At 37.0% G+C, this 24,311-nt stretch overlaps 1 protein-coding gene and 1 long non-coding RNA gene across 6 annotated transcripts in view; one reads left to right on the top strand and one right to left on the bottom strand.

The window, feature by feature from the left end:
- Nucleotides 1–10,148, bottom strand: part of LOC121297759 — a 38,054-nt gene extending 27,906 nt beyond the window's left edge. Inside the window, exons 1-2 of the long non-coding RNA XR_005947204.1 lie at nt 10,061–10,148; nt 6,814–6,930 (exon numbers count right to left, since the gene is read on the bottom strand). This is a non-coding gene — a long non-coding RNA (uncharacterized LOC121297759). The remainder of the gene's footprint in view (nt 1–6,813; nt 6,931–10,060) is intronic.
- srgap3 (SLIT-ROBO Rho GTPase activating protein 3) overlaps nt 1–23,635 on the top strand; it is an 81,961-nt gene extending 58,326 nt beyond the window's left edge. For 2 of the 5 annotated variants that reach the window (XM_041224239.1, XM_041224238.1), the window contains exons 11-22: nt 3,185–3,212; nt 5,413–5,515; nt 6,877–6,937; nt 8,015–8,092; nt 8,483–8,617; nt 10,070–10,175; nt 11,779–12,006; nt 12,139–12,209; nt 16,289–16,469; nt 17,795–17,944; nt 18,962–19,289; nt 19,616–20,894. In XM_041224239.1, coding sequence (XP_041080173.1) covers nt 3,185–3,212; nt 5,413–5,515; nt 6,877–6,937; nt 8,015–8,092; nt 8,483–8,617; nt 10,070–10,175; nt 11,779–12,006; nt 12,139–12,209; nt 16,289–16,469; nt 17,795–17,944; nt 18,962–19,289; nt 19,616–20,032 — 1,886 coding nt within the window. In that variant the 3' untranslated portion in view covers nt 20,033–20,894. The other 3 variants (XM_041224240.1, XM_041224241.1, XM_041224243.1) reach the window with 3 other exon arrangements.
- Nucleotides 23,636–24,311: the final 676 nt, after the last annotated feature.

A 24,311-nucleotide genomic window follows, 5' to 3' on the forward strand; every position in this document is an offset into this window, starting at 1 on the left:
ATATATATATATATATATATATATATATATATATATATATATATATATATAGGGGGCAGGCTCCTAGCTTATTAATGAGCAGAATCCAGCTGAATAGAGGGCTGCATGGCAAAATGCCAGTGTTGCAGCAATTGTTTTGTATATAGAACAAAGGATGTATCAATGGCAACAGGGTTGCTAAGATAATGAAAAAAAAGGCATGGGAAATATCTCTTTAAGTTCTGATACAGTAAATACTGTGTAGGCTTTTAGATGAGGCCTTTTATTTCTGTTTGAAAATATCCCAAAGCAATAACCATAGCATTAGGTTGCTGGCACTAATACTGGGTGCACAACTGTCCCCTCAGTTCTAACTGTGGCACCTCACAATGCTGATTACGCCCAATAAATCACAGACAGTCACTAAGCAGCTGCTGTTATTGCAGGTATTAATCTAATGGGTAATAGGAGAGTCCAAGTCCAGCTGTGCCCAAAACACAGATGCAGAAGTCTTGCTAAACAAGACACAAGCCCATATGTTCAATGAATGTACCGTTGTATCAGCACCAAAAAAAAATTCAGTGTGCAGCGTTCAATACAGGAATGAATGCCTCAGATGTTGATGTGTTATTTAGTTTTTTTTTTTTTTTTTTTTTTTTTTTTTATGTAGGCAATTCAGCGTTATTGTTGTAAGTGTGAGACCATGCAGTGTGTCGTATGCTATTGTTGTCAATGGCTTGATTCTTAATTTTAAATTGCTGATTAAAACTTCCTGTCAAAAACCGTTTAGACCGGTGACAGATTTGGTGTATCATCTTGTTGTGTGATTTTGTTTTCCTTTATGTAGCTTTGAAAAACTAAAATAATGTTTTTGCTGTGTGGTGTTATATACCTCAGAACGTCCATACTGCTTTGATCATAAAGCTGACTCCAAGTCCATTAATGCATGATAATGGACCTGAAATTTTATATATAAAATTTTAACATTAAAATAGTTCATTCTCAGGAATAATGTAATGTATCATGACAGCTTTAATTGGTTGTTTAATTTATTTTAAATGGTTGCATCAAGGGTTTATTAAGAAGCACTTAATATGCAATAAGTGTTTTTAGACACAACCTGGGAATCATGTCCAGATACATGAGATCTACTGTAAATGTGCTGTTACAGAAAAATGATAAAAGGTAGACACGAAAAAATATCATCTCTTAGAACAAATCCATTCAGTGGGATTTGCATTATAACTGTGCATGCAAACTATTTCCAACCCTGCTCCTTAATGTGTTTTCATATAAAACCATAATGAAAACAAAGAAGGGTTATCAAGGGACCTGCCAAAACTTGTGCCAGTAATGTCTAATGTCAGCTAGAAAAGCTTTTCTTAGCGTTGCAGTTATAAAACATGTTGTCATTTTTTCGGGTATATAGCAGGCAGCTACAGCTTTTTTTTTTCTCTGTGCCGTTTATATTGGGTGCTTAAATCTCAGGGGGAGCTTTGCCGCCGCTGGGAAGTAACTCTAATGGTCCCGCAAACTAGCCTATTTCAGCACCTAAATCAGCTCAAGTTTTAGCCTAATTTCCTAACCAGATGATTGTAGGGTAGTGAATGTGGGCCAAACAAGTAATATACTGGGGTTGAAAAAAAAAATTGAAACACTTCTGAGTACATTTCACATAGGTAAATTCAAATGCTGTCCAAGAACTGTAATATAAAGGGTGCATCTCCCTGTTGCAAGTCTGTCATGGTGTTGCCATACCATGTCTCTTGTAATTGTTTTAAAACAAAACACCTAGGACACAACTAGGAAATGTATGTTGAATTGTAATTATAGGAGACTACAGCAAACAAGACTATGTGACATCAGACTAGCTCATTGATTACATTTGAAGTATGGTGCTGCAATCCTGAAAGCGTTTTTATATAGCAAAGACTAAATAATAAAAATATCTATATACGATCATATTCATGGTTTTGTTTGTATTTTCTAATATTCGCATTAAATAATTGCAAACAGTTATTACAGTATATGTTATAGTATACTTTTATAAGTATAACAGTACCTTTCTGTGAGTTTGACATCCCTGACAGAAACATTGTAACAGAAAGGGATTATGTTAAATGAAGCAAACCAGGTTTTTGTTGCAATTCACAACATCCTATGAAGCTTTGAGTATATAATGTTCTTGAATATTAAAATTTGTGACAGGAGAATTGCACAGAGCAATTCATCCGAAAAATATCCGGCAGAACTATGCAAGCACGAGGGACCAGCATCGTACATAATAAATGACACACAAGCATCACGTTTCATTGCGATTCTGAGCTGTTTTCTTTTACATTTGCATGTGCATGTCATGCTAATTTAAATATTAATTTGCCAAAACGCTAAATAAATTTAAACTTGATTTGCAAAGTTGCCTTGCCATTAATTCAGTATCCTGATAATTCACAGCTCTTTTTTTGGCTAAGATGAGTGTTTTGAATTGAACAACCCCTTCTGCCTTGAATGTGTTGGGGGAATTGTCCGCCTCATTCATATCAACAGGTCTCACTGGGAGTGATCAGCGAGTTAGAAGAGACACAGCTGGATGTTAGCAGAGTATTTCTCCCCCATCATCCTATACTTTTTGCCTAACACAAGATGTGCCCAATTCTTATTGCTTTCAATCTCAGTTTCTAAGTGAACCACTGAATGTCACTTGTAACAAATGCTGATGCTGCATCTCCAATGGTGTTCAATATGAGTAGCTCACAGTGTGATTAAATGGGCCGAGACACTTTACTGGTGGGAAAATGTCAGATGAAATATAAGATTGAACCATTCTATTGTTATTGACGTTATTAAAAATAAATAAATAAATAAAAAAACTGCAGGGGGAGCCGGCTAACAATACAGTGGAAAATGCTACAATTAATTGTGTCTATAAAAAAAAACAAAAAAACTAGATTCCAAAAAAATGGTTCTGGGGTTTACTTGCTAAAAAGATGGTAGCTTAGTATAGGTGGCAGATATTTGATTACCAAGGACAAGAAATAAATCCAGTTGGACTCAATAAGAAAAGCACTATCCCACCTTTCAACCCAAACTACAGACTTTTTAAGTTTAAGTCAAGGTTTTAAAAAAAGTGTTCAGGATCATCTGTCGCCTCAAATAAATAAAAGGAAAAATATATAATTAATTCTTTTTAATGCATTTCTTACAGGAGAAAGGGCTGAGTGTGGAACTACAAGGTAAGAATTATATTATATTAGGTTAGGTGCTGCTTGCCTACTTCTTCACTATTAAACCCCAATGCATCTGAAACGCTGCTACAAATAATTAGCCTGATGTTAAAAAGATTGCTGTTATTTTCTGCAATCATATGTTCCAGCTGGCTTGCTCTGGCTTGCCCGTTAGTACTGTGTCAGCTCAATATTAGTGCAGTTTCACGATGTTAGTGATTGCGTTTGAAACCAGAGTTTAGACAGAATTGCGTCACAACTCCTAGAGACTTATCTAAAACTTCAAATAACCAATCATAACATTCCATAACTAAGCAAAACTAAAAGCAACTATTAAAAGTAGACACGTGTAACCATGTTTTTCAAAACACAAAGAAACGTCTCATTGAAATGTGTGTCAAATTTTATAACCCTAGGGTTGTGATTTAATGTTGCTACCTCTAGCTTTTAAAAAGTAATACATAACAAAACAAACAGCAACTGTAATAAATATAACGGATGTTTATTTAGTATTTCATGCTGTGTTAGCATTAAGGACTTTTTGAAAGTCACTGTAAAAGGTAGCAGTGCTGTATTTAAAATGTTATTATAGTGTTTCTTTTTAGTTTACCCTAACATTGTGGTTTGTTGTCTTTCACAACTGTAAAAATGCCTCTGAACCTTGTTCTTCAAAATATTAATCCAATTACTGTGCTATGTTGGTTTTCTTAAAAAAAAAAAAAAAAAAGAAAGAGCGAGAGATTCCACATTTTAGTAATTTCAGTAACCAAAAAAAAAAAAAAACAGATCCTTTATGTTCTGGTGGCATTATGTAGAATAAATGAGCCTAATGTGACTCACTCGCTCATTAAGGGTAAGTGAACTTAAACTAGCATCATTGTTTTACATATACACACACATTATATATATATATATATATATATATATATATATATATATATATATATATATTATATATATCAGTATATATCCCATGTTGAGTAAGAATCAGTGATATGTAATATGCACATGACACTCCAGTGCACTTATCAGTGGGCTAATGCTTAATGAAAAAGCCTTGTGTCCCTAAGCACTGCTTCATGGGAGGGCAAGGCTATCACAGCTGCAGGCTTCCTTACTATTAATGTGACACAGCGGGCAGTGCTTCATGAAGGAAGTGTTTGCCAAGTGTCTCATAGTGACAGGGTGACACACACACACACACACACACATCCTCCTCTCACCTGCTTAACATGTGAGCCAAGAGCACCAGATGTATTACTACAATTGGCAGCCAGTTCCTCTGGGTTTAATTCCAGCCTAAGTAGAGTGACCAGAACATTCTACCTGGAACCTGGTCAAAGCTCTATGCAAAATGGATTCTAATGTCTCACCCTAGTTCCTGGGTGCATGGTCATTGTAATTGAAGACTGTCTCTGTTCATCACTGATTCAGATACACTTAAAACACATATTGTGGCCATGCAGTAATAGATCATTGAACGATGCTTATTGCCAATGTTTGGCATGTTAAATAGTTAAGAACTTATTTGTTCTCCGTCTTTGTAGTTTTCTTTTGAATATCCTTGTGCTCATGTACATTGTAATGTCAATTGTTTTGTTGTGTTTTTTTTTTTTGTTGTTTTTTACAGATGCGGCTTTACTAACTGCATTTATATTGTAGATGATTGTGTGTGTCGTAGATTTATGGTCACTATTGCACTCTCATTCACAGACCGTTGGTTTTATGTGTTGATACATGAACAATTTAATTTTGCCCTCTGAGTTCCAAGCATCAGCACTTTGACTTTTTGCAATACATTTTCTCCTAATGGCACCCTTATGGCAAACATTGTAAATATAAAGGAAAAGGATACACAGATATAGATTGCCTTTACCCAAACTGATATTTTGAAGTCAGTGAGTTTGTGCAGAATAGGCACTCATTGTATGCAATGGTAACCCCTAAGTTTTGTTCAGCATACTAGTCATTGATTAAGGTGTATAGTATACTAGTAGATATAGCATGTTTGTGTCATTGTAGCCATAAGTGGCACTGTGTACTATGCATGCATCAAATTAGTATTGCATTGGAGTTGGGGTAATAAATGACAAACTTAATGTACAGTCGATTTTTATTCATCTATTTATTTTTTTCTGTGAAACTCAGAGGGTAAGGTCTTGCTGTCTTCATTACAGTTTATGTGTTGCATTTGTTCCATTTTTCCCAGGCCCCCCTCTCTTCCCCCTAAACCACAGAAAATGAGGAAGCCTAGACCTCGATCAGTCTATAATCATAAACTGTTTAATGGCAATATGGAAACCTTCATTGAGGTACTCATTATCGTGTGCTCGGGAGTCCCTGAATGCTAAATGGAGTGGTGGCTTTGACTTACCTCTCTCTCTCTTACCTAACTGTGTGCCTTCTGGTTAATCTTGCCTTCCTGTGTGCTTTGTTTCCGTGGCCTTTGGATGCGGTTTGTGTTGGTTACAGCTGGAGAGTTATCATTTCAAACACTGGCAAATGCAATTATCAGCAAATGTCAACCATACTATTTGTACTATTGCCTCTGCAGGGTAGGAAATTCATATTAAAGTTTGGTGACCGTTATAATAGTCGTTTACATTGGTATGATAAACATATAAACGGGAGACCGTGGAAATTATATATATATATATATATATATATATATATATATATATATATATATATATATATATATATATATATATATATATATATACAGATAGATAGATACACATTATAAAATGCCATTCAAATTAGGTTATGCATATTTTACTAAATATTATTCCTGGTTGTTGAACATAGTTCTAAATTACCTGAATATGAATCAGATTAATATTTAATAGTTGTATCCTTTAGGGCATACCATGTACAGCTTCATTTTATACATCCATAATCCAAAAACAATCCTGCATTATATTGCTCATTGCAAGGACTCAGGTTCTGTATTCTACAGCTGTAAGCACCCTCACCAACATCTCATCCTGTAAAGCTGCCATTGCATTTAGCTTCCTGGCCTCCCTGACGCAATGTTCTGTATGCTTCTTTAACTGTTTTGATCCTTGCTTCCCCTCTTCTGTTTTCCTGCTCTGCTGCTTTCTTTACCAGAGGACGAAGGAATGCTCGTACCAGAAACCAGGTACTGGCCAGTTAGGGTCTCCTCTCAAAACAGGAGTCCTTGAATATGAAGCTTTAACTGCTGTATATGCTGTATAGAATACAGCCTCATCCATACAGACTTTGACTTATGAGTAAAATCATTGTTACCAAAAATAAAGGTGACTTAGCAGTGTGTCACTTTTCTAAAACAAAACTAATGTTTATGATAATACAAAACAACCTTTTCAGTTCAGTAAGTAAATTACTCTTCAGCAACTCTCACTACTGTCCCAGTATTTGTCAGAGGGTTGTCTGGACTGGAACGTTTATGAAGTAATGTTTTAAGGTTTTCATCCAGGCTTTTTTTGTTTGAAAATGCTCATGAGCATTGCTTTTATAAACAGCAAAAGGGTACCTGCATTTCTGACTGCCTGTATTATTAATATTGCTTAGAGTTAAACATGCCAGCCTACAGATCCTGTTTTGTCGTGTGCTATAACGTCCTTACATTCTGTTGTCTTCCTTGTTCCATAAGCAGACCAAATGGATCATTCTTTGTTTGATTTTTCAGGATTCAGGCCAAGCCATCCCCCTTGTGGTGGAGAGCTGTGTTCGGTACATCAATCTGTACGGTAAGCAAGCGGATGAAATGGTTGATTTCATGAAGAACATAAAGAGCTGATATAATATTGAAAACAATACATTATAGTACATGTATAATATAGTTTATACAAGTTAACCACACTTTTTAATTACTAAATTGTGAAATAATTAGGGACCACTGTATTAGGTGCCACTTTGTGTCAGTGTTTATGTCACACTATTTGTTACTGCTCTATCACTTTAAACAACTGCAGTCCGTTATGTATAATTTTTTTAATGCTGCACTACATCGTTTAGCACAGTGTGAGTAAGAGACCATGTACTGAGTTTTCCCGTCAGGTCTGGATTGAGGAGCACAAGCAAGAAAGCTTGCTTTACACCCATTTTCACCCAGGAGTCCGTCAAGGAATTGCAGAGATTTGCTAGAATACCCATTTGACTCCTAGCAATAGTATGCTAAAAATGTCTTGAAACAAGAACACCATTTAATGTGTTATTGTTTACCTTTGACTCAAATAAATTTTGAAATTTAAAAGTGAAAGGTAGATGTCTTCTCCTCAGTATATCACGCTTCGCAATTTGTTCTAATAGCGATAAATTATACCATTAGTGTGTAATACAAACCGAAATGGGAGAGTGGCAAGCACCAAACAGGAATTAGCTCACCCTCCCACATCTGCCTCAAATTTCCTGCAGCTGAGAAAGATCAATGGTATATAAATGAACTAGTTAACACTGGAGATGGGAGAGTTTAGCTCTCACGTCAGGCAAAATTCTGTCAATTTCAGAAGCAGGTTGGATTATGCTTATGAAATCAGGTAAATAGATTTCCAATTGCAACTTTCTGTCTCCTGAAATGGAACCTGGCTGTAGCCTCCTGGCATTTATGTATTACCAGTCATTTCATTTCCCAGCTGCTGCAGTATGTAACCAAGGCCAAGCCATTATACAAGATGATTGTGACATTGAGAGGAGGTTTCTGAAAATCTTTTTTTTTTTTCTTTTTTTTTTGGGGGGTTCAGGAATCTCGATTGCTTTCACTTTTAAAACATTCAATTTCAAGTTAATAATGCTGCTGATAGAAATCAATGTTTTTCCTCTTCTAGGTCTTCAACAGCAGGGTATTTTTAGAGTTCCTGGATCTCAGGTCGAAGTCAATGACATTAAAAATTCATTTGAAAGAGGTTAGTCTGCACAAAGATTTTCCAATTATGTTTTATAGTAATGATCAAAAGCATTGCTTTATAAAGTGTTTTTCATCAAAAAAAATGATAATTTGGAGACAACATTTCACAACCTTTACCTTAAATATGTATTTGTATGTGTGGGTTTGAAAATAAATTAAATAAGGCTGAGAACCTATGTGGTTTCCTCAATTTATAAATCTTTTTTTATTTTTTTATTGAGTTATTATCTGTTTGCTCTATTTACTTGAAACTTGAAATATGGATGTCTACATTTTTTTACCGTTGCTGCTTCAATATGGCTAAATAGATTATTCGCTGTATCTGAACCAGTGGCCTATTAGAAAAGTATTGAAAGTTGTCTCATTGTATCTACTATGTTTAACCTAGGTGAGGACCCTTTGACTGATGATCACAATGATCATGATATTAACTCTGTTGCTGGGGTCTTAAAGCTTTACTTCAGAGGACTGGAAAACCCTTTGTTTCCTAAGGAAAAGTTTCTTGACTTGATGTCAACCATAAGTAAGTAGCCTTCTCTATGACACTCCAGCAGTGTGCAGGGCTCTGGACTAATGATAGAAAAGTATGCCCACTGACCAGATTTGACCAATTATATAGAACAAAAACTACACACATGATTAGTACTGATTTTATATTAGGATTGAGTGTTTAACAATAAGGTTGAAACATTCTGTCAGTTTATTTGCCTTTCAAACCACTGAACTATAACTCTTTAATATATCTCTATTCTCCACCTATTCTGTAAGTAAGCTATGTAAATTGCATTGTCGCCAAATCTGGTCTTACTTAAAGAGTAACTTGATAAGGACATGAAAAAGCAGATATCTTATCATTTTCTGTTTCAGTCGCCACATCTTGGTGAGGTTTTAAAACAGGGCTTTAATGCACACCTTTGGCTTCAATAGAGCTCTCTCAGACATGGCTAACCTTCATGTCTATCTGGTACACCCAAGTGTAACTATTACCCGTTCCCCTGTAAGAAATGTTGGGGGGGGGGGGGGGGGGGGGGGGGGGGGGGGGGGGGGGGGGGGTCGATGACCGAAATAGAAATGATAGAAAGTGAAAATATTTAGTAAAATAACTGAAAATGCAAACACATACCAAGTTGCTGATTAACTTAGATATAGTAGATTCATTTTATAACTGTATTGCAGTAACCCAACTGCGGGTTAATTATAAAGTAACTACAGAGAGGTAGCTAAGGCAGCAGTTTTCATAAAGTGCTTGCTGCAGTAGAATCACAGGAGCAGAGTGATAGATTATGTCCCGAAGCTCATTATAAGATATTGAGACTCTGTTTCCTTAGAAATGCATTACATAACCCATGGAAGTGCTATTGAATCAAGAGAATGAGGCCTGCATTTTGATTACCTATAAATTAAACTGTGAAGAAGTTATTGGCTACAGCTGACTCTTGAATGTTGAGTTACATTTTCTGAGTCAAGGAAGCAATGACTTAAATACTCTATTAATCCAAGTCATCCTTATAGAAAATAAATATATGAATAATATATTTTATAAATATACTGAAAGAGAAATAAATGTATATTGATATGTTTTACATTATAATGCAATAATATAATATGTTGAAATTAATGCTGCGTAATATTATCATTTAATGAATTATTGTATAGATATATAATATATATATATATTATATATATATATTATATATATATATATATAAATGACAATAATTTCATTAAATTATAATAGTGAGTTGGTGTAATAACTAACTACAGGTTGTATGCACTTTAAATCACAAGCTGGCACTTCCTTAAGCTTACAAAATAGACCGTTCATTTATTATGTGACTGACTAAAATGAATAGTCCTTATCTAATGAAATCTACAGTAGTGGCTATTTCTTATAGCCTGCCAATAGTCACCACTGTAGCACCCTAAGAAATATTTATTGAAAATGTCAGCAAATAATAGTTTTTACCTCCTTTAGAACTTGAAACTTCTGCTGAAAGAGTGCACCATGTCCAGCAACTCATTGTGCCTCTGCCTCGAACCGTCATTATCGTCATGAGATACCTTTTTGCATTCCTCAACCAGTAAGTAACATTTAAACAGGTGTTAAAAAAAAGCTGTACTATGATGTTATTGTCTCTGTCCCTACTGGAAATGATAGGCTTTGCTCTATAGACTCTGCTACAGTTGTGTGCCCAGGGAAATAAAATACTTTAGCCTCTTGTGTTTTTTTTAATAACTGGTCACTGCCACTTTGCTGTAGTAATTAGAAATGACTTCAAAAAAATGGTCCTAACAGGAATGATTAATTATAAAGCGCCTCACGCTGTACTGTTCTGTTTTTTTTTTCTGTTGACCTTTAAAAAGGCCAGTGGAGCTGAACATCTATTGATGTAGAATTGGCCTGGTGTGTTGTAAATGGAATAGCTAATACAATTCGAATACAGTTTTAGAAACCTTTATTTTCTGTGTATGTACAGCATGCAACCAAAGCATTCAGACAAAGAAAAAAAACATATATGTGCACTCAGATGTTTGCGATAATAATTTCTGTTTAGTTATTGAATGCTTAATTATCTGAACCTTTTTCACCTTTCTGTAGCTGTAGAAGCATGAGTTATCCATTGTATTCTGCATGGACAAAAATAGCTCTCTACCAGATAAATGTCTTCACACCATTTCTGCAAAGATTGCACATGAATTGGTTTCATTTTAAAGCCAAGTTGCAAAGGGGCATATAAAAATGTGCATTGTTTAAAATCCTTATATACTATAGGGACAATGATCAGGGTTGGAATAGTAAAACTTACTTATCGTGAGTACATTTTGCTATAGCAGATATATCCAAATTCATTTTAAATTGAATTTGTCCAGTGCAGTATATTGCACCAAACGGGAAAGCAGGTTGGCTTTCTTTGTTGGAAATGTTGCAGATTTGTACGTTCATAAGCCATACCAGATTCTTAGCAACTAGCAATTATTTCTTTACCTGTTATATACTGGAGGTTTAAAGAAATGTGTAGCAGCACCCTTTTTAATATGTTTTTGTCAAATCCTAAAAACTGTGTTTCTAATATCTAGTAGCAGTCATCTGGGAATACAGGATAATAACAATGAAATGTTGTTGGGTAATACTGTTGGGTAAGAAACGTTAGCTTAAAACTAAACTGCATAGACTGGAATGTGTATGTGAATAAAACAGAAATGCAAAGCTGAAGAGATGGAACAGTCGTAGGGATACACTGTACCTCTATTGTATGTGCATACTGTTTCCATCTCAAGAAATGGAAGGATTGGAATAGAAGTGAGCCATTGGTGGACATCACTGCACATAAATGCAGAGGAAACATCTGGCTCACCAGGTCAATGCGTACATTTACTGGTCAAATTGAAACTTGAGCCGCCAGATGGGAGCAGTTTGTGACTCGCTGTTGCTACAACAAAAGTCGTATAGTTAAAGGTATAGTTAAAGGTGAGGGAGGTGAGGTGTATAGTTAAAGGTGAGTGATGGTATTTCCTTTTTAAGGTCTGGATTCAAAGTAAAACAGTTAGTTGTGTGCTGCTCTGAATCAGTTGTTTTTCTCGGCGACAGGCTGCTGTTGCTATGGACCCTTTATGGCGTGTGTCTGCCCCTACAGAGGCGTGTTACTGCAGGATCACATGATTTAAAATCCCATTTCCTTGCAGCTTATCCCAGTATAGTGATGAAAACATGATGGATGCCTACAACCTGGCCATCTGCTTTGGCCCCACCCTGATGCCCATCCCAGATGGGCAAGACCCTGTTGCCTGCCAGGCCCACGTCAATGAGGTCATTAAGACCATTATCATGCACAATGAAGCCATCTTTCCCAGCCACAGAGAGCTGGATGGGCCGGTATATGAGAAATGCATGACTGGAGGAGAAGAGTACTGGTAAGTAACTGTTGTGGGAACAGGGGAAGAGTTCTAAACATATCAAACTGAACCTAGTTAATTCAGTCTTCATTTACCTATCACCTCTGTAATGAAGAACCCTTGGCATGTCTTTCTATTCATTGACTGCAGTGATAGCCCCCACAGTGAACCTGGCACTATTGACCATGACAATGGCACTGAGCCCCACACCAGTGATGACGGTAAGTTCAATGTGTGTTTTATTTAATTTTAATGTATTTTATTTTGCCTGTTTTCCTGTACCTGCATGTAGTATGACAAAACCTAAAAGCAGGAAGACAACATAGTCATTAAACTCCTATCCCATTCCTGTCACACATATTTTCCTTTTCAATTCAAGGTTTTGTGCTTTAGGTGTAAAAGACAACTTTAATGGAGAGAAATGCAACTGTATGGCACAACTGGGCAGTGGAAAGCAGCACAGAAACAGCCAGAGCGGCTGAACTTTACATAAACTACAGGCCAAGTGAAAGTGTAATTTTCATTGTCCTGCTCTTCAAGAAGGCTGATTTATTATGGTTTCATTAGAGAGTCTTCCAGGGAGTTTTATTCAGAACAAATTGCTCTGCAGATACTGACCATCTAAAGGAAGCTACACCTTACATCGGTTGTGAGTCTTTAACAGTTTCCTCACCATATTCAGAAAATCAATATTTTACATTTACAAAAACATTTCATGACCCATTTATGTATTTGAAAGTAGTTGCGTGACAGCTTTGTTTGAAACATGTACATACCTTCATTCTCAAAACCCTTTTACCAAAACAAACACACAGGTGAAACTGGTTATCAGTGAATCCCTAACATTAATGTAGCTTTTCTGTTCTGCATATAATATGGGTTTGTTATACGTTTGAAATTTATTATTTTACTTCTCTCTCTCTCCCTCTCTCATATATATATATATATATATATATATATATATATATATATATATATATATATATATATATATATACATACATACATATAGAGAGAGAGAGAGAGAGAGAGAGAGAGAGAGAGAGAGAGAGAGAGATTACAGTACACCCGAGAGATTACAGTTCTTGTAAGGAAAGAAAATAAAATTGCTTTTTCAGTAAGCGTAAATAATTTATGTTGATAATATGCAGTGGCCTGAATGTTTTGTTGAAAGCTCCTTTTCTACTTTGAAGTGGCAGGACTGGATTTGAGAGAACCAAATAATCCTTGCTGGAGTTGGAGATACTGCCCTGCGCAGATTGCTGTATGGAAGGCTCCCCATGGAGTGCTCCAGCCATTGAACTCCAGTGCTCTCTCTTCTTCCAGGCTCGCAGCTCTGTCTCCTGGGGGCAACCTTTGATTTCTTTCTTTCTCTTCAGTGTACTGACTGAATCATGCACATAGACTGAAACTGTACAGTCCATGCCATGAGCAACCATAACCATATTACATAATGGTTTAGAGTTAAATAAAAAAAAATTAAAAATGTAAACCAATGTAGTGATATTGTGTACCGAAATCTTCATGTAGAAAATAGATTTTTTAATTTTTTTTTTAAATATTAATGGATTATTCTGTTTGAAATTATGAAATAAATAAAGCCACAGGGAACAAAATGTGTATTCATTTTAAATAGTGTTATTTGAAGACTCACTTTTCATTGTGTATAGCCCTGTGTCTGTTTAAACAGTATGGGTTTGGAACAGCTTGTCACTGTTTTTTCTGCAGATGATTGATGTTAGTCTGTTGTTAGACATGGTTACAGCAGCAGCTCCAAGGGCATGCTTTGTTTTCTTGTTGTTTGAGGACAAGTTGAGAGAATTTTTCTCCAAAGGATTCATTAAAATCCTGTTGTACGTTTGTATTCAAAATAGTTTTAATCCTATGTCACCTCTATATGTTTTTTAGCATGTGCTGAAGCCTGTTCAAAACAAAATTACTTGCACTTAGCTAATATTTATTAACCATAGACAAAACAACAGCTAAGATCATAACAGTTAAACAAAGCCTAAGACCTTAAATAAGAGCTGTAATAAATCAAGACCTTGCTTTGTTAAATATTGATATAAAAAGTGTATAGTTTTCTCTTTGTCAATGCAGTTGTATTAACAGGAATACAAAAGGTTGCATTTTGTGTCCCGCTATTTAGGCAATTTCACACTTGACTGGCTGTGTTAATAGCACTGATTGTGCTTTCTGCTTGATTAAATCCAGTTTTCCCAGCAGAGCAATTGTGTTTTATCCATCTACTTAACCTCTTGACTCTTTCAGCTGATAGAAAACACTGAAGCATGTGTCTTTCCTGGGCGACAGTGCCCACCTCACTCTGCCTTGCCCTCATTAAAATAACATAGCCACAACAGAGAATGGATAATTTCATAATTTCCATCCATTTACAGTTGAAATGACTATTTATACATTGTTGTTGCATAGTTTCTTTAAAGATATTCCTGCTGTCTTATTAAAATCATTTTCTTAACTTTTGTTAACTGATGGTACTCATTTTGCTGGATATTTGAAAGCTTTAAATCCAACAAAATCTGGAGGCACTATTTTGTACATTCCCAGAATGCCCACTACATTCCCTTCGCAGGGTATTTCATCTGCAGTGGGGATTGTAAGCATGCAAGCTGCAGCCCATTTACAGGGGATTTTCTACTATATGTAAAACATATGGATTTGGGAATGTTTCCAGGCACCAGAAATTTGCACCGCAACCCAACTACATATCCATGCCCAGTCTTCACATTACGCAACAAATTGCCTCACAGATGTTCCAAATCTATTAGTTATAAAATATTAGATAAATTAAGTGTCAGTTTGTGTGCTGAGGATTTGCAGTCTACATTTCTCAATTGAAAACATGCCCTATAAAAAAAGAACAGGGTCCTCTGTGACTAATATTATTTTGAAGACATTGGATTTATATCCAGCCAGGCCACTGTCAGTTCAGAATCTCAAACCCAGATAGACTGATGATAATATGCATTGAGGCAGGGTATCTAGGATCATCATGTCTAAGCTAACCCCAAATCCGTTGCTTCAAATCAAACAAAGCCAGCAGCTTACAAACAGTACAGATATGTGCTCTGTCAGAAAGCCACAGTCATGGTTGATATGATGAGTTTAAAGTTAAAAGTACTTTCAAAGAAAACTACTCATCTTTTTATTCCTGATGACATTTCTCAGTTTTCAAAGCTTTCACTGTCTTCGAAAAGCTAACGAGCTTTCAGAATCAAGAAACTCACTTTAAACAACAACATACATTTCAAGCAGCCAATCCAGACCAAAATATAACCATAAACAAAATGCATTTGTTCAGGTTTATAATAACATTCAAATCCTCCACGGCCGTTATTAATAGATTGTGGATGTCGTGCTACATAAAGTGCCCTTGCCTTTGGCTCGGGGACACCTAAGTATTGCCGCTGTCGATTTTCTAGTAGTTAATTGGGGGTCTGAGTCTGATTAGGAATGTGCGAAGGGGGGCTCTTTGCTGAAAAGGTTGGGTAAATGTTTGAGGGCATCATTGGGAATGGGACATATTGATGACAGAAGCTGGAGTTTGATCTTCTAAAAAGCTGGACTCAGCCTTTTGGGATGTGATCTGGAATTCAGAATGTCATTAAAGCATCACAAAGCCTTCAGAAGTGAATATCCAATTGCTGTTTTGTATTCCCTCCATGCACGGACATGTAAACCAGATGCTGGGAGGGATCATCATATCCCGGCTCGGTTATCTCTCCCTCCTTTGGGAATCTTGGGATTCCGTACCTGCCATTAATATTTCACTAAAAGATGCAACTGGAGAAGAATAGATTGAAATTGCATCTTAACGAGGACCACAGCACATGATTACTCAAATAATACAGTGAAATCTAAAAGCCACAGGACACTCTGAATACTGTATGTTAGTGGTGTTATTAATGGTGATTAAGTCAAGGGGATGTTTCTTTGGTACTTTACGGTTAGAAATTTTCAGATAATTTCTTATGAGACAAGTAACAAGGAAGTTGGGGATTGTATTGCTCTAAATAGCACAGCATGATTTATTGTCCCACTTTATTAAATGGATATCATCTACACTGTCCTAATGTTTCTTTTCTCCCAAGTTTAATATCCTATAATGTATGTTCTCTCGTTCTGTATTATTCTCTGTTGTTGCTTGAATCAGGTAATGATCAGTGAAAGTTAAACAAGCAAGTGAGTGCTTTACAGACCCAGTACTTTGTATGATACATTGCAAATAATTAACTGAATCTGCTTTGCTGACCCCTTTCTATATGTGTCTCTATGACAGAGGTTGAGCAGATTGAAGCCATCGCTAAGTTTGATTACATTGGGCGGTCCCCTAGGGAGCTGTCCTTCAGGAAAGGAGCATCACTGCTGCTCTACCACAGAGCCTCAGAGGACTGGTGGGAAGGGCGTCATAATGGGGTTGACGGGCTGATCCCTCACCAGTACATTGTAGTGCAAGACATGTAAGTACAGGAGCTTTCTTGAACTGTGCACTGACTGCACTGTGACCAGCTCGATACTCACCATTAACACTCAATCTCACATCTCTAATCCTGTTACTTCAATGTGTGTTACTGATAGGATTTCTTGTACAGTGTGCAGGTGAAATGACTTTCATATCTGTGACCAATACTGAATGTTCAGTGTTCCCATGTGAATGTTTTTATTATTATTTATTAATTTACTCTATTCTTTTGGAGTACCAGTATGCCAAAATAAGCTTTAGGAAATTCCACTTGATACATACATGTACAGGTTTAAATGGAAAGGAGCGGGAAAGGAAAAGAAACAGATCAATTTCTACTACTGTTTCAATCTTACTTCTTTGCTTAATAAAGGCTTAATCTAAAGCATGTATTAATAATTGATCAAATAGTATACACTGTACTAGTGTATAGTTGCAATTGCATTGGACTGTTTTATACACTGATTAAAATACATGCTACAACTTTACCTAATCTATGCAATTTCATTAACATATTAAAAGCACTGCCAGTATTTATGCCATTAAAACAGAGGAATGTGTGCCTATCAATTAGTGCAGTAAAATGCATTTGATTGCAAGTTAAAGCAGGGCTGCCCATTGTTAATTCATGAAGAGGTTAATAATGCCTGTGTTATATTGCCTTAATGCTTAGTGCACAGATAACCTATTATTATTAATAAAATTATTCCTGTAGTTTCAAGGACAAGCCATTAAATGCATTCCATTATAATTGAATGCGTGCCTTCTTAGTGGATGTTTTGCGGGCAAAGGAAAACTGTTAAATGTACAAATGCAGGATCTATTTATTGTGAAACCACTCAGCTTGATAAACTATTATGTTTGTGGATTAATTCCGTTAACATTATATTGGCTGTACTAAAACTTAATGTGCTGCATAACTGTTCTACATTGCCATACCAAACAAAGAATTATGTTTGGATACAGAAAATAAAAATTGAAAGCAAGAACTTTGCAAGTATATATGACCACATTATATAAAGTCCACCTAGTTCAGGTTTGCTCTGAGAGGGGGACTTTATTAAACAAGCCATATATAACAATGCAGTAATAACTACATGTACCATATCATGGAAGAATAAACACATTTTATTTTATATTTGTTTTCAAATGGTTTAAAGTATTCATTTTTAGCATAGTAAATATTTGCAAACAAGCAGGAGAACATCTTAATAAGGGATGTAGCTTAAAGGCTGTCCGCAGGTTTTGCAGGATGCTTTTTAAGCCTGCGACTGCCCCTAGCTGACAGGATTGCCTGCCCCTCTCGCTCTCATCTGTACCCAGGGATGATGCATTCTCTGACAGCCTGAGCCAGAAGGCAGACAGCGAGGCGAGCAGCGGCCCTCTTTTAGATGACAAGGCCTCATCAAAGAATGACATCCAGTCCCCCTGTGAGCACTTACCAGACTACAGCTTCGGAGGCGTTATGGGCAGGTGCGTGTGTCACTGTTTGCCTTGTGAACTAAGCAAAATCACATTTTTGTAGTGTATGTCATATTGAATTATCAAGTGAGTCTTGAGACTACGTGGCTTGACAGAAGGCATTGAAAATGAAGTTCCTTTTTTCATGGTATCCAATATCTCTGAGGAGTACTTTTGGGACTGACCAAGTTTAAGGCATGTTATAAAATACCCAGTTGGACCTATCTCCCACTGTATAAGGGTGTCTCGACGTGGGCAAGGGTGTCAGTCCAATGGATTACACTGTCATAGTGTGAGAGTCAACTGTACATATTAACTTACTGTATTTCTTCTTTAGTTAAACAAAGAAAGTCAAGGAATAAGACATTTGCTTTAACCGGTTGCCTGTCAGACTGAAATGGCCTTTAGGATTGACTGAGAAATTAATTAAAATAATAAAGTAAAGCATACAATGCAAAACATAACTAGAATTCGAATACAAAGAACACGCGTTATGACCTATTTCAAGCAAGGTGGCTTTTCTCTGTCTTTACACGTATTATACACATTGCTTTTCAAGGTAGAAAGTAGATGATAAATCTGAGGGAATAGACTAGAAATGCACAGGTCAGGGTACCTGTTTGTGACCTTCACCTACTGTACCTGCTGAAAGCTCACAAGGGCCTGCTGCCATGCCAACCACTGAAAAACAGCAGTATTTTGGACAGAGAACAAGGGGTGACCTTCAAATAAAGTAGTGGTATGAGATTTTAAATGGTATTCCTTTCAAGGATCGCTTCTGTGATAAAAGCTGTTTTTCAACCCAACTAGAGCACCAGCTCAGGTCTCCAACCCTTAAACTGGTCCATAGGAATCGCGTTATCAGGAGGCTTAATACCAAGCAATACAAAACAAAAATATATATTATACACCAGAAATCCATGCTATAACAATGACAGTTATCAATAGTAAAAACTCTTGCTTCATGGCTCAGTGGAAATTAAAATTATGGAGGTTCCCATTTGCTTCAAGTTTAATTTCTTTCCTCAGGGTTAGGATAAGATCAGATGGTGCTGCTATCCCACGCCGCAGGAGTGGCACAGACACCCACAGTCCCCCCAGAGGAACTGGCCCTGCTATTGACACCCCTCCAAGGGCCGCTGCATGCCCCAGCAGCCCTCACAAGATCTCAGTGAACAGAGGCCGCATAGAGAGCCCAGATAAGCGCAGGCTGGCTACATTCGGAAGCGCTGGCAGCATCAACTACCCTGACAGGAAGAACTTGCCTGAAGGCCATCCCTTGAGGCCAACCCATGGCTCCACGCGGCACAGCAGCCTCGGAGACCACAAGTCACTGGAAGCAGAAGCCTTAGCTGAGGTAAGAAATAAGTCTATACACTGAAATATATAAGTGTACACTCTCAGTCTAATGGCTAGATATAGACACTGTTTTTGTTCCAGTAGTACTTCAGTACAGTACTTATTGTAACCATAGTCTGTTCAGTCTTATTACATTTTATATATTTCTTTTACCAACATGAGATGAACCTCATTTATATGAATGCTCTGTGGACCTCAGCCACTAAATTTAGACTGGAATAATAACATTAAGTGATTGTGTGACATGTACATTGTGTAGGACATTGTGAAGTAATGGGTACGGTTGAATTTTCCTAACATTTCTTTCCCATTGTGTTTTCATAGGACATTGAAAAAACCATGAGCACTGCACTCCATGAGCTGAGGGAACTGGAAAGACAGAACATTGTGAAGCAGGCTCCTGATGTCGTGCTGGACACCTTGGAGCCCATGAAGAACCCACAGATAGGCACTGTGAACTCTGAGCCACCCAGCCCCCTGCACACCATGATGATTCGAGACCCAGACGCTGCAATGAGGCGCAGTACCAGCTCCACCACTGAAATGATGACCACCTTCAAACCAGCCCTTTCTGCCAGGCTGGCAGGTGCCCAGTTGAGGCCTCCGCCCATGAGACCAGTGAGGCCAGCGGTCCAGCACCGGTCAAGCAGCAGCAGCAGCTCAGGTATGGGCAGTCCAGCTGTGACCCCAACTGAGAAGATATTCCCAAACAATTCTTCTGATAAATCTGGCACAATGTAGCTGGGGAAAACCCATTACTGGATCAAAGCAGGTTACGATAGAAAAGAAAATCCCAATTTGTTCTCAAGGTCTTTTCTCTGTAAGTTGGCGACACAAATAATGTGGACTTTTTTTATTTTTGTCTGAAACCCCATGGAGCTTGAATTGAACTGCAGTTGCCATGGAAACCATATTAAGCCCCTTTCACACTGTCACTCCTACCCGGGTCCGGACCTGGGTCCTGGCTAACCAGGTCACAATCCGGCGTAGTGTGAAACCCCGTACCTGGGTCGGACCCGGGTTGAGCGAGACAAAATGCTTGACGGCCGTTCGTGAGCCGACGTGATAACAAAAAGCCACACCTGCGTGAAAGTTTCACTTCGGCAACGTTTTTGTTTGTTCTGTTTAGCCATATTTTTGTTGCTTGAGACACACCATGAGCCATATTGCAGCACGGATGAAGAAACGTTTGCTCTAATCAACATTTGGGCCGATGGTTCAATCCAGAGAAGCTTGGATGGAAGCGTCCGTAACAAGCTGCTTCCGGGGCATAGATACGCGCATTCTGTACTTGTGTCTGTCACCCGGGTCAACCCTGCTGTATCAAAAGCAGTATGAAATCGTTTACCCGACTCGCATGACACCAGATCCTGCCCGGGTAGGTTCTGACCCAGGTAGATCATGCAAGTGTGAAAGGAGTTATAGAGGTTAAAAGTCTTTTACCCTTAAACATAAACGTATCATGCAGTGTGACAAACACAGCACATGACTGGAAAACATACCATAACTTTCAGTTATTCCATTGGTAGTTGTACCTCAGAAGAAAACATAAAACCCTGAAACCTTTTTTGACAACGGGATTTGCTTAACAAATCAAGGAATACAAAATGACCATTACTTTGTATTCTGTGCCGGTAAACTAAAAGGTTGGCCATGTTATCTTGCTGAAAAGATCATCAAAACCAAGATTAGAAGCATCTGGGGATTTGGCTTCCTATTGTAACTGGATTATAAATTCACTTTAAAGACTATCTCCATGGCTGAGACCCTGATTATCAGCCTCTGAGCTGTATATAGATACATTCAGAAGTGATAATCCTTTGTTTGTAGAACAATGGATAATAATAAATGTAAAAGTAACAGCACAGCAAAGTGTTGAGTGTAATACATGCAGTTGTCCTACAAACTTTAAAACAATATACAAACTAGCCAGTAAGAAACCTGTGGTAAAATATGTAGTTTAACTTGTACATTTTCAATTAGTAGGTAATTTGTGTATGTGTTTACCTTGTACAGACCAAGACTGAACAGGCAATGAGACAAGAATGGCATTTCAACACTAGAAAAACTGCACAATAAACAAAGAGCATTGCATTTGTCTCATTTGTTTTTTTTTGCATGGCCAGCATGAGTCACGAATGACAAAGAAAGCCTCTGATTCTGCTTGTGCTGTAAATAACTACTGCAGTTACAGAAACTATAGTTTTGTACAGTATATGCACTAGTTTTGGAACATAGGAAAGAAAAACAACAACTGTATTTCTGGTGTCTGATAGAAACTTGGAATATTGCACAAAATCACTGAATTGCTTCATTGACTGCTGATAGCTAGTGAACAGGATATGTTTATCAATTCCCCACAATTTCAAGTATAGTTACACAGAATTTTATATCTCTACATGTTTGCCTCATTTAACCTAAAATAGTGTATTTAACCAGAAAATTACAAATATTTATTAATTGGTGTTATGTTTACCTTTGATTCTAATGGGTATTTTAATGGTGCTTATATTTTTATAAACCATTTCAGAATTTCACATTAGCATTTTTAACCTGGAAGCATGTTTTCCATAGTTATCAGGTAATCTGTTAAGCTTGCACATCTTAAAATAATGTTTTAATGGTGCACACATTTTTATACTGGCCTCATTACCGGCCTTAGGCTTGCTCAGAGAAATATACTTGTGACATTATTAAATTTCAATTATCCATGAGTTCAGAAATAGGAATCCCTGTGGATTAGGAGTATGTATCATGTGATAAAACATCAGTGTCATGCAAATTCGAAGGATTTGAAGTATTTCTTTTAGCCTGAACTTCTCCCCACTCCTTCAACACCAACTGGGCACCTGCTTTCTCAAATGAATGACATGCTTTGCAGGCCGTGATATGTTTTAACTCTGAAGACACTGTTGAGCTGAAATGACCTATAGTACAGTAGGAAGTGCAAATGTAACAGACTACCTGAAAGTAAGGCATGCAGAGCAGGGTTCCTCCAAGCTTATGAAATTATGGATACCGCTTATCAAGTTTTGACAGTAGAAATAGTGTTCTTTTCTCTGGCACAATGCATGGGATTTGGACTTTTTGGCTGACATGGTACTGTCAGCTGATACTAAAAGCTAATAGAAGATAATTAAGTTATGTTGCTGTTCCCCAAACTACTTGTAAACAAACGGCTGTAGAGATATATACCATGGGATTTTTGTTAGGTATAAAAGAGCTAAACTAAAAATTAGCTTACTGCGAAAATGTGTCTTTCATTTTCTTACCTGACTTTTAAAACACAGCCTTTAATTTTAATATGAAACTGTTTCATCATTTTAAATAGTTAAATTTTTATAAGGGTTTAAGTTATTATTATTATTATTATTATTATTATTATACAATTTATTTATATGCAACCCAATTGAACAATTGTAATGCATATGATTTGTCATCTTCTTAAAACTCTCTCTTGCCTGTTCTCGTCTGGTAAATATTGCTTGTATTGCTATAAAATATGCTGGAAAGCACTGTTACCAATGTAAAAAAATTAAATAAGAAAAAGCGTAACAAACCAGAATCTAGTAGATTCTAGCAAGTCACCATACCTTTGCACTTAGCAGCTATATAGCTTAATGTGACAATAACACAATGCCAATGTGTAATATTCCTGATGTACATTATTGTTAACAGTGTGTAGTGACTTTTGACAAGTTTCAACTCATATTCCTGAAAATGAAAATACTTTATTATATTACTGTGGTACTCTGAATATGTTTCAATCTCACATCAGTGATGTCTTTGACTTGTTGACATTTTCATCTCTGTCATTCTACACATCACCCTTCATTTTCCTTCAGCATCGCAGACTGCTTGTGATATGGTATGGGGGAGATGTTTTACATGGACATTCAATTAGTCTGCTATGGATGCAACAATTGACCTAGACTGTTTGTTGTGCCTTTCCTAAGAGCACGCACAAGAACATTAACTTGAATCTATCCTTTGTAATTTGGATTTGAATACTGTGTCACTGTGTCATTTGAATACTGTGCCCCTTTTCCTATAATCATTTTTTCAAAAGTTATAAATGTTTCTTAGTAATTCACATATTTTTTTAACAAAAAAATTGGGAGTAGAACTGGAAAAGGGAAGTTTACTTTTTCACCAAAGTCATACTGAAGTTGCCTCAATGAAACAAGCATAGAACTCGTTCTGTGACACTGGATTTCTTGACTTTCCAAAATATTATTTCTTGAACCTAAATTGCAAGGCATCTAGTTTTTCAGACATCTTAGCTCTGTCATTACAAAGTATCCCGTTTTTGTAAGGTCGTGTGTTTTTTTTTTTTTGGGGGGGGGGGGGGGGGGGTTTGCACCATATGTTTTGAAAAGAAAAAAAAAAAACATTAATGTTAAAGACAAATAAGAAACATTCTAGGTAGGTTCATTATTAAAATGTCTATTTATGATGGTATTAAGATAACAGGTTGTTTTATGCAAGCCTGTAAGATGCATTTCGTTCCATTTTAATTCTATTGCTCAATAACAGCATACTGTGTCAGAAGAGACCCTGTTCCATGAGGAGCCAAGGTTGTGTTGTTTTAATGCTGCAGATAGTGACCATCTGCTCATGATCTCTGGAGCACAGCTTCCAAATCAGGTTCAAATAGCATCCAATTAGACATGCACCTCTCTTTCAAACAGACAGCTCTCTAATACCACCGAGATATCCTAACAAGGGGTTGGGCTTCCACTAATGATGCACGTTATCGAGTGCATGGATTGCTTTCTCAGAAACTAAGCTGTTACTACATAGTGAAACGTGGATGTGAAAAAACAACATGTGATAGACCTTTCTATTCTAAAATGCTAAGCCAGTTTTCCACTGGCAGTCTGACAATAGTTTAAAGACGTTTCTTGCATTAAAAGGGCTCCATCTACAACATATAGACCTCCAACCTTCCATGTAAAACTCCTTATGTATTTCCACCCTGTATTTCCAGGGGGAGAACGGTCACCATGGGGTGAAGCAC

The sequence above is a fragment of the Polyodon spathula genome, chromosome 23 (genome assembly GCF_017654505.1).
Source record: "Polyodon spathula isolate WHYD16114869_AA chromosome 23, ASM1765450v1, whole genome shotgun sequence".
Classification (NCBI taxonomy): Eukaryota; Metazoa; Chordata; class Actinopteri; order Acipenseriformes; family Polyodontidae; genus Polyodon; species Polyodon spathula.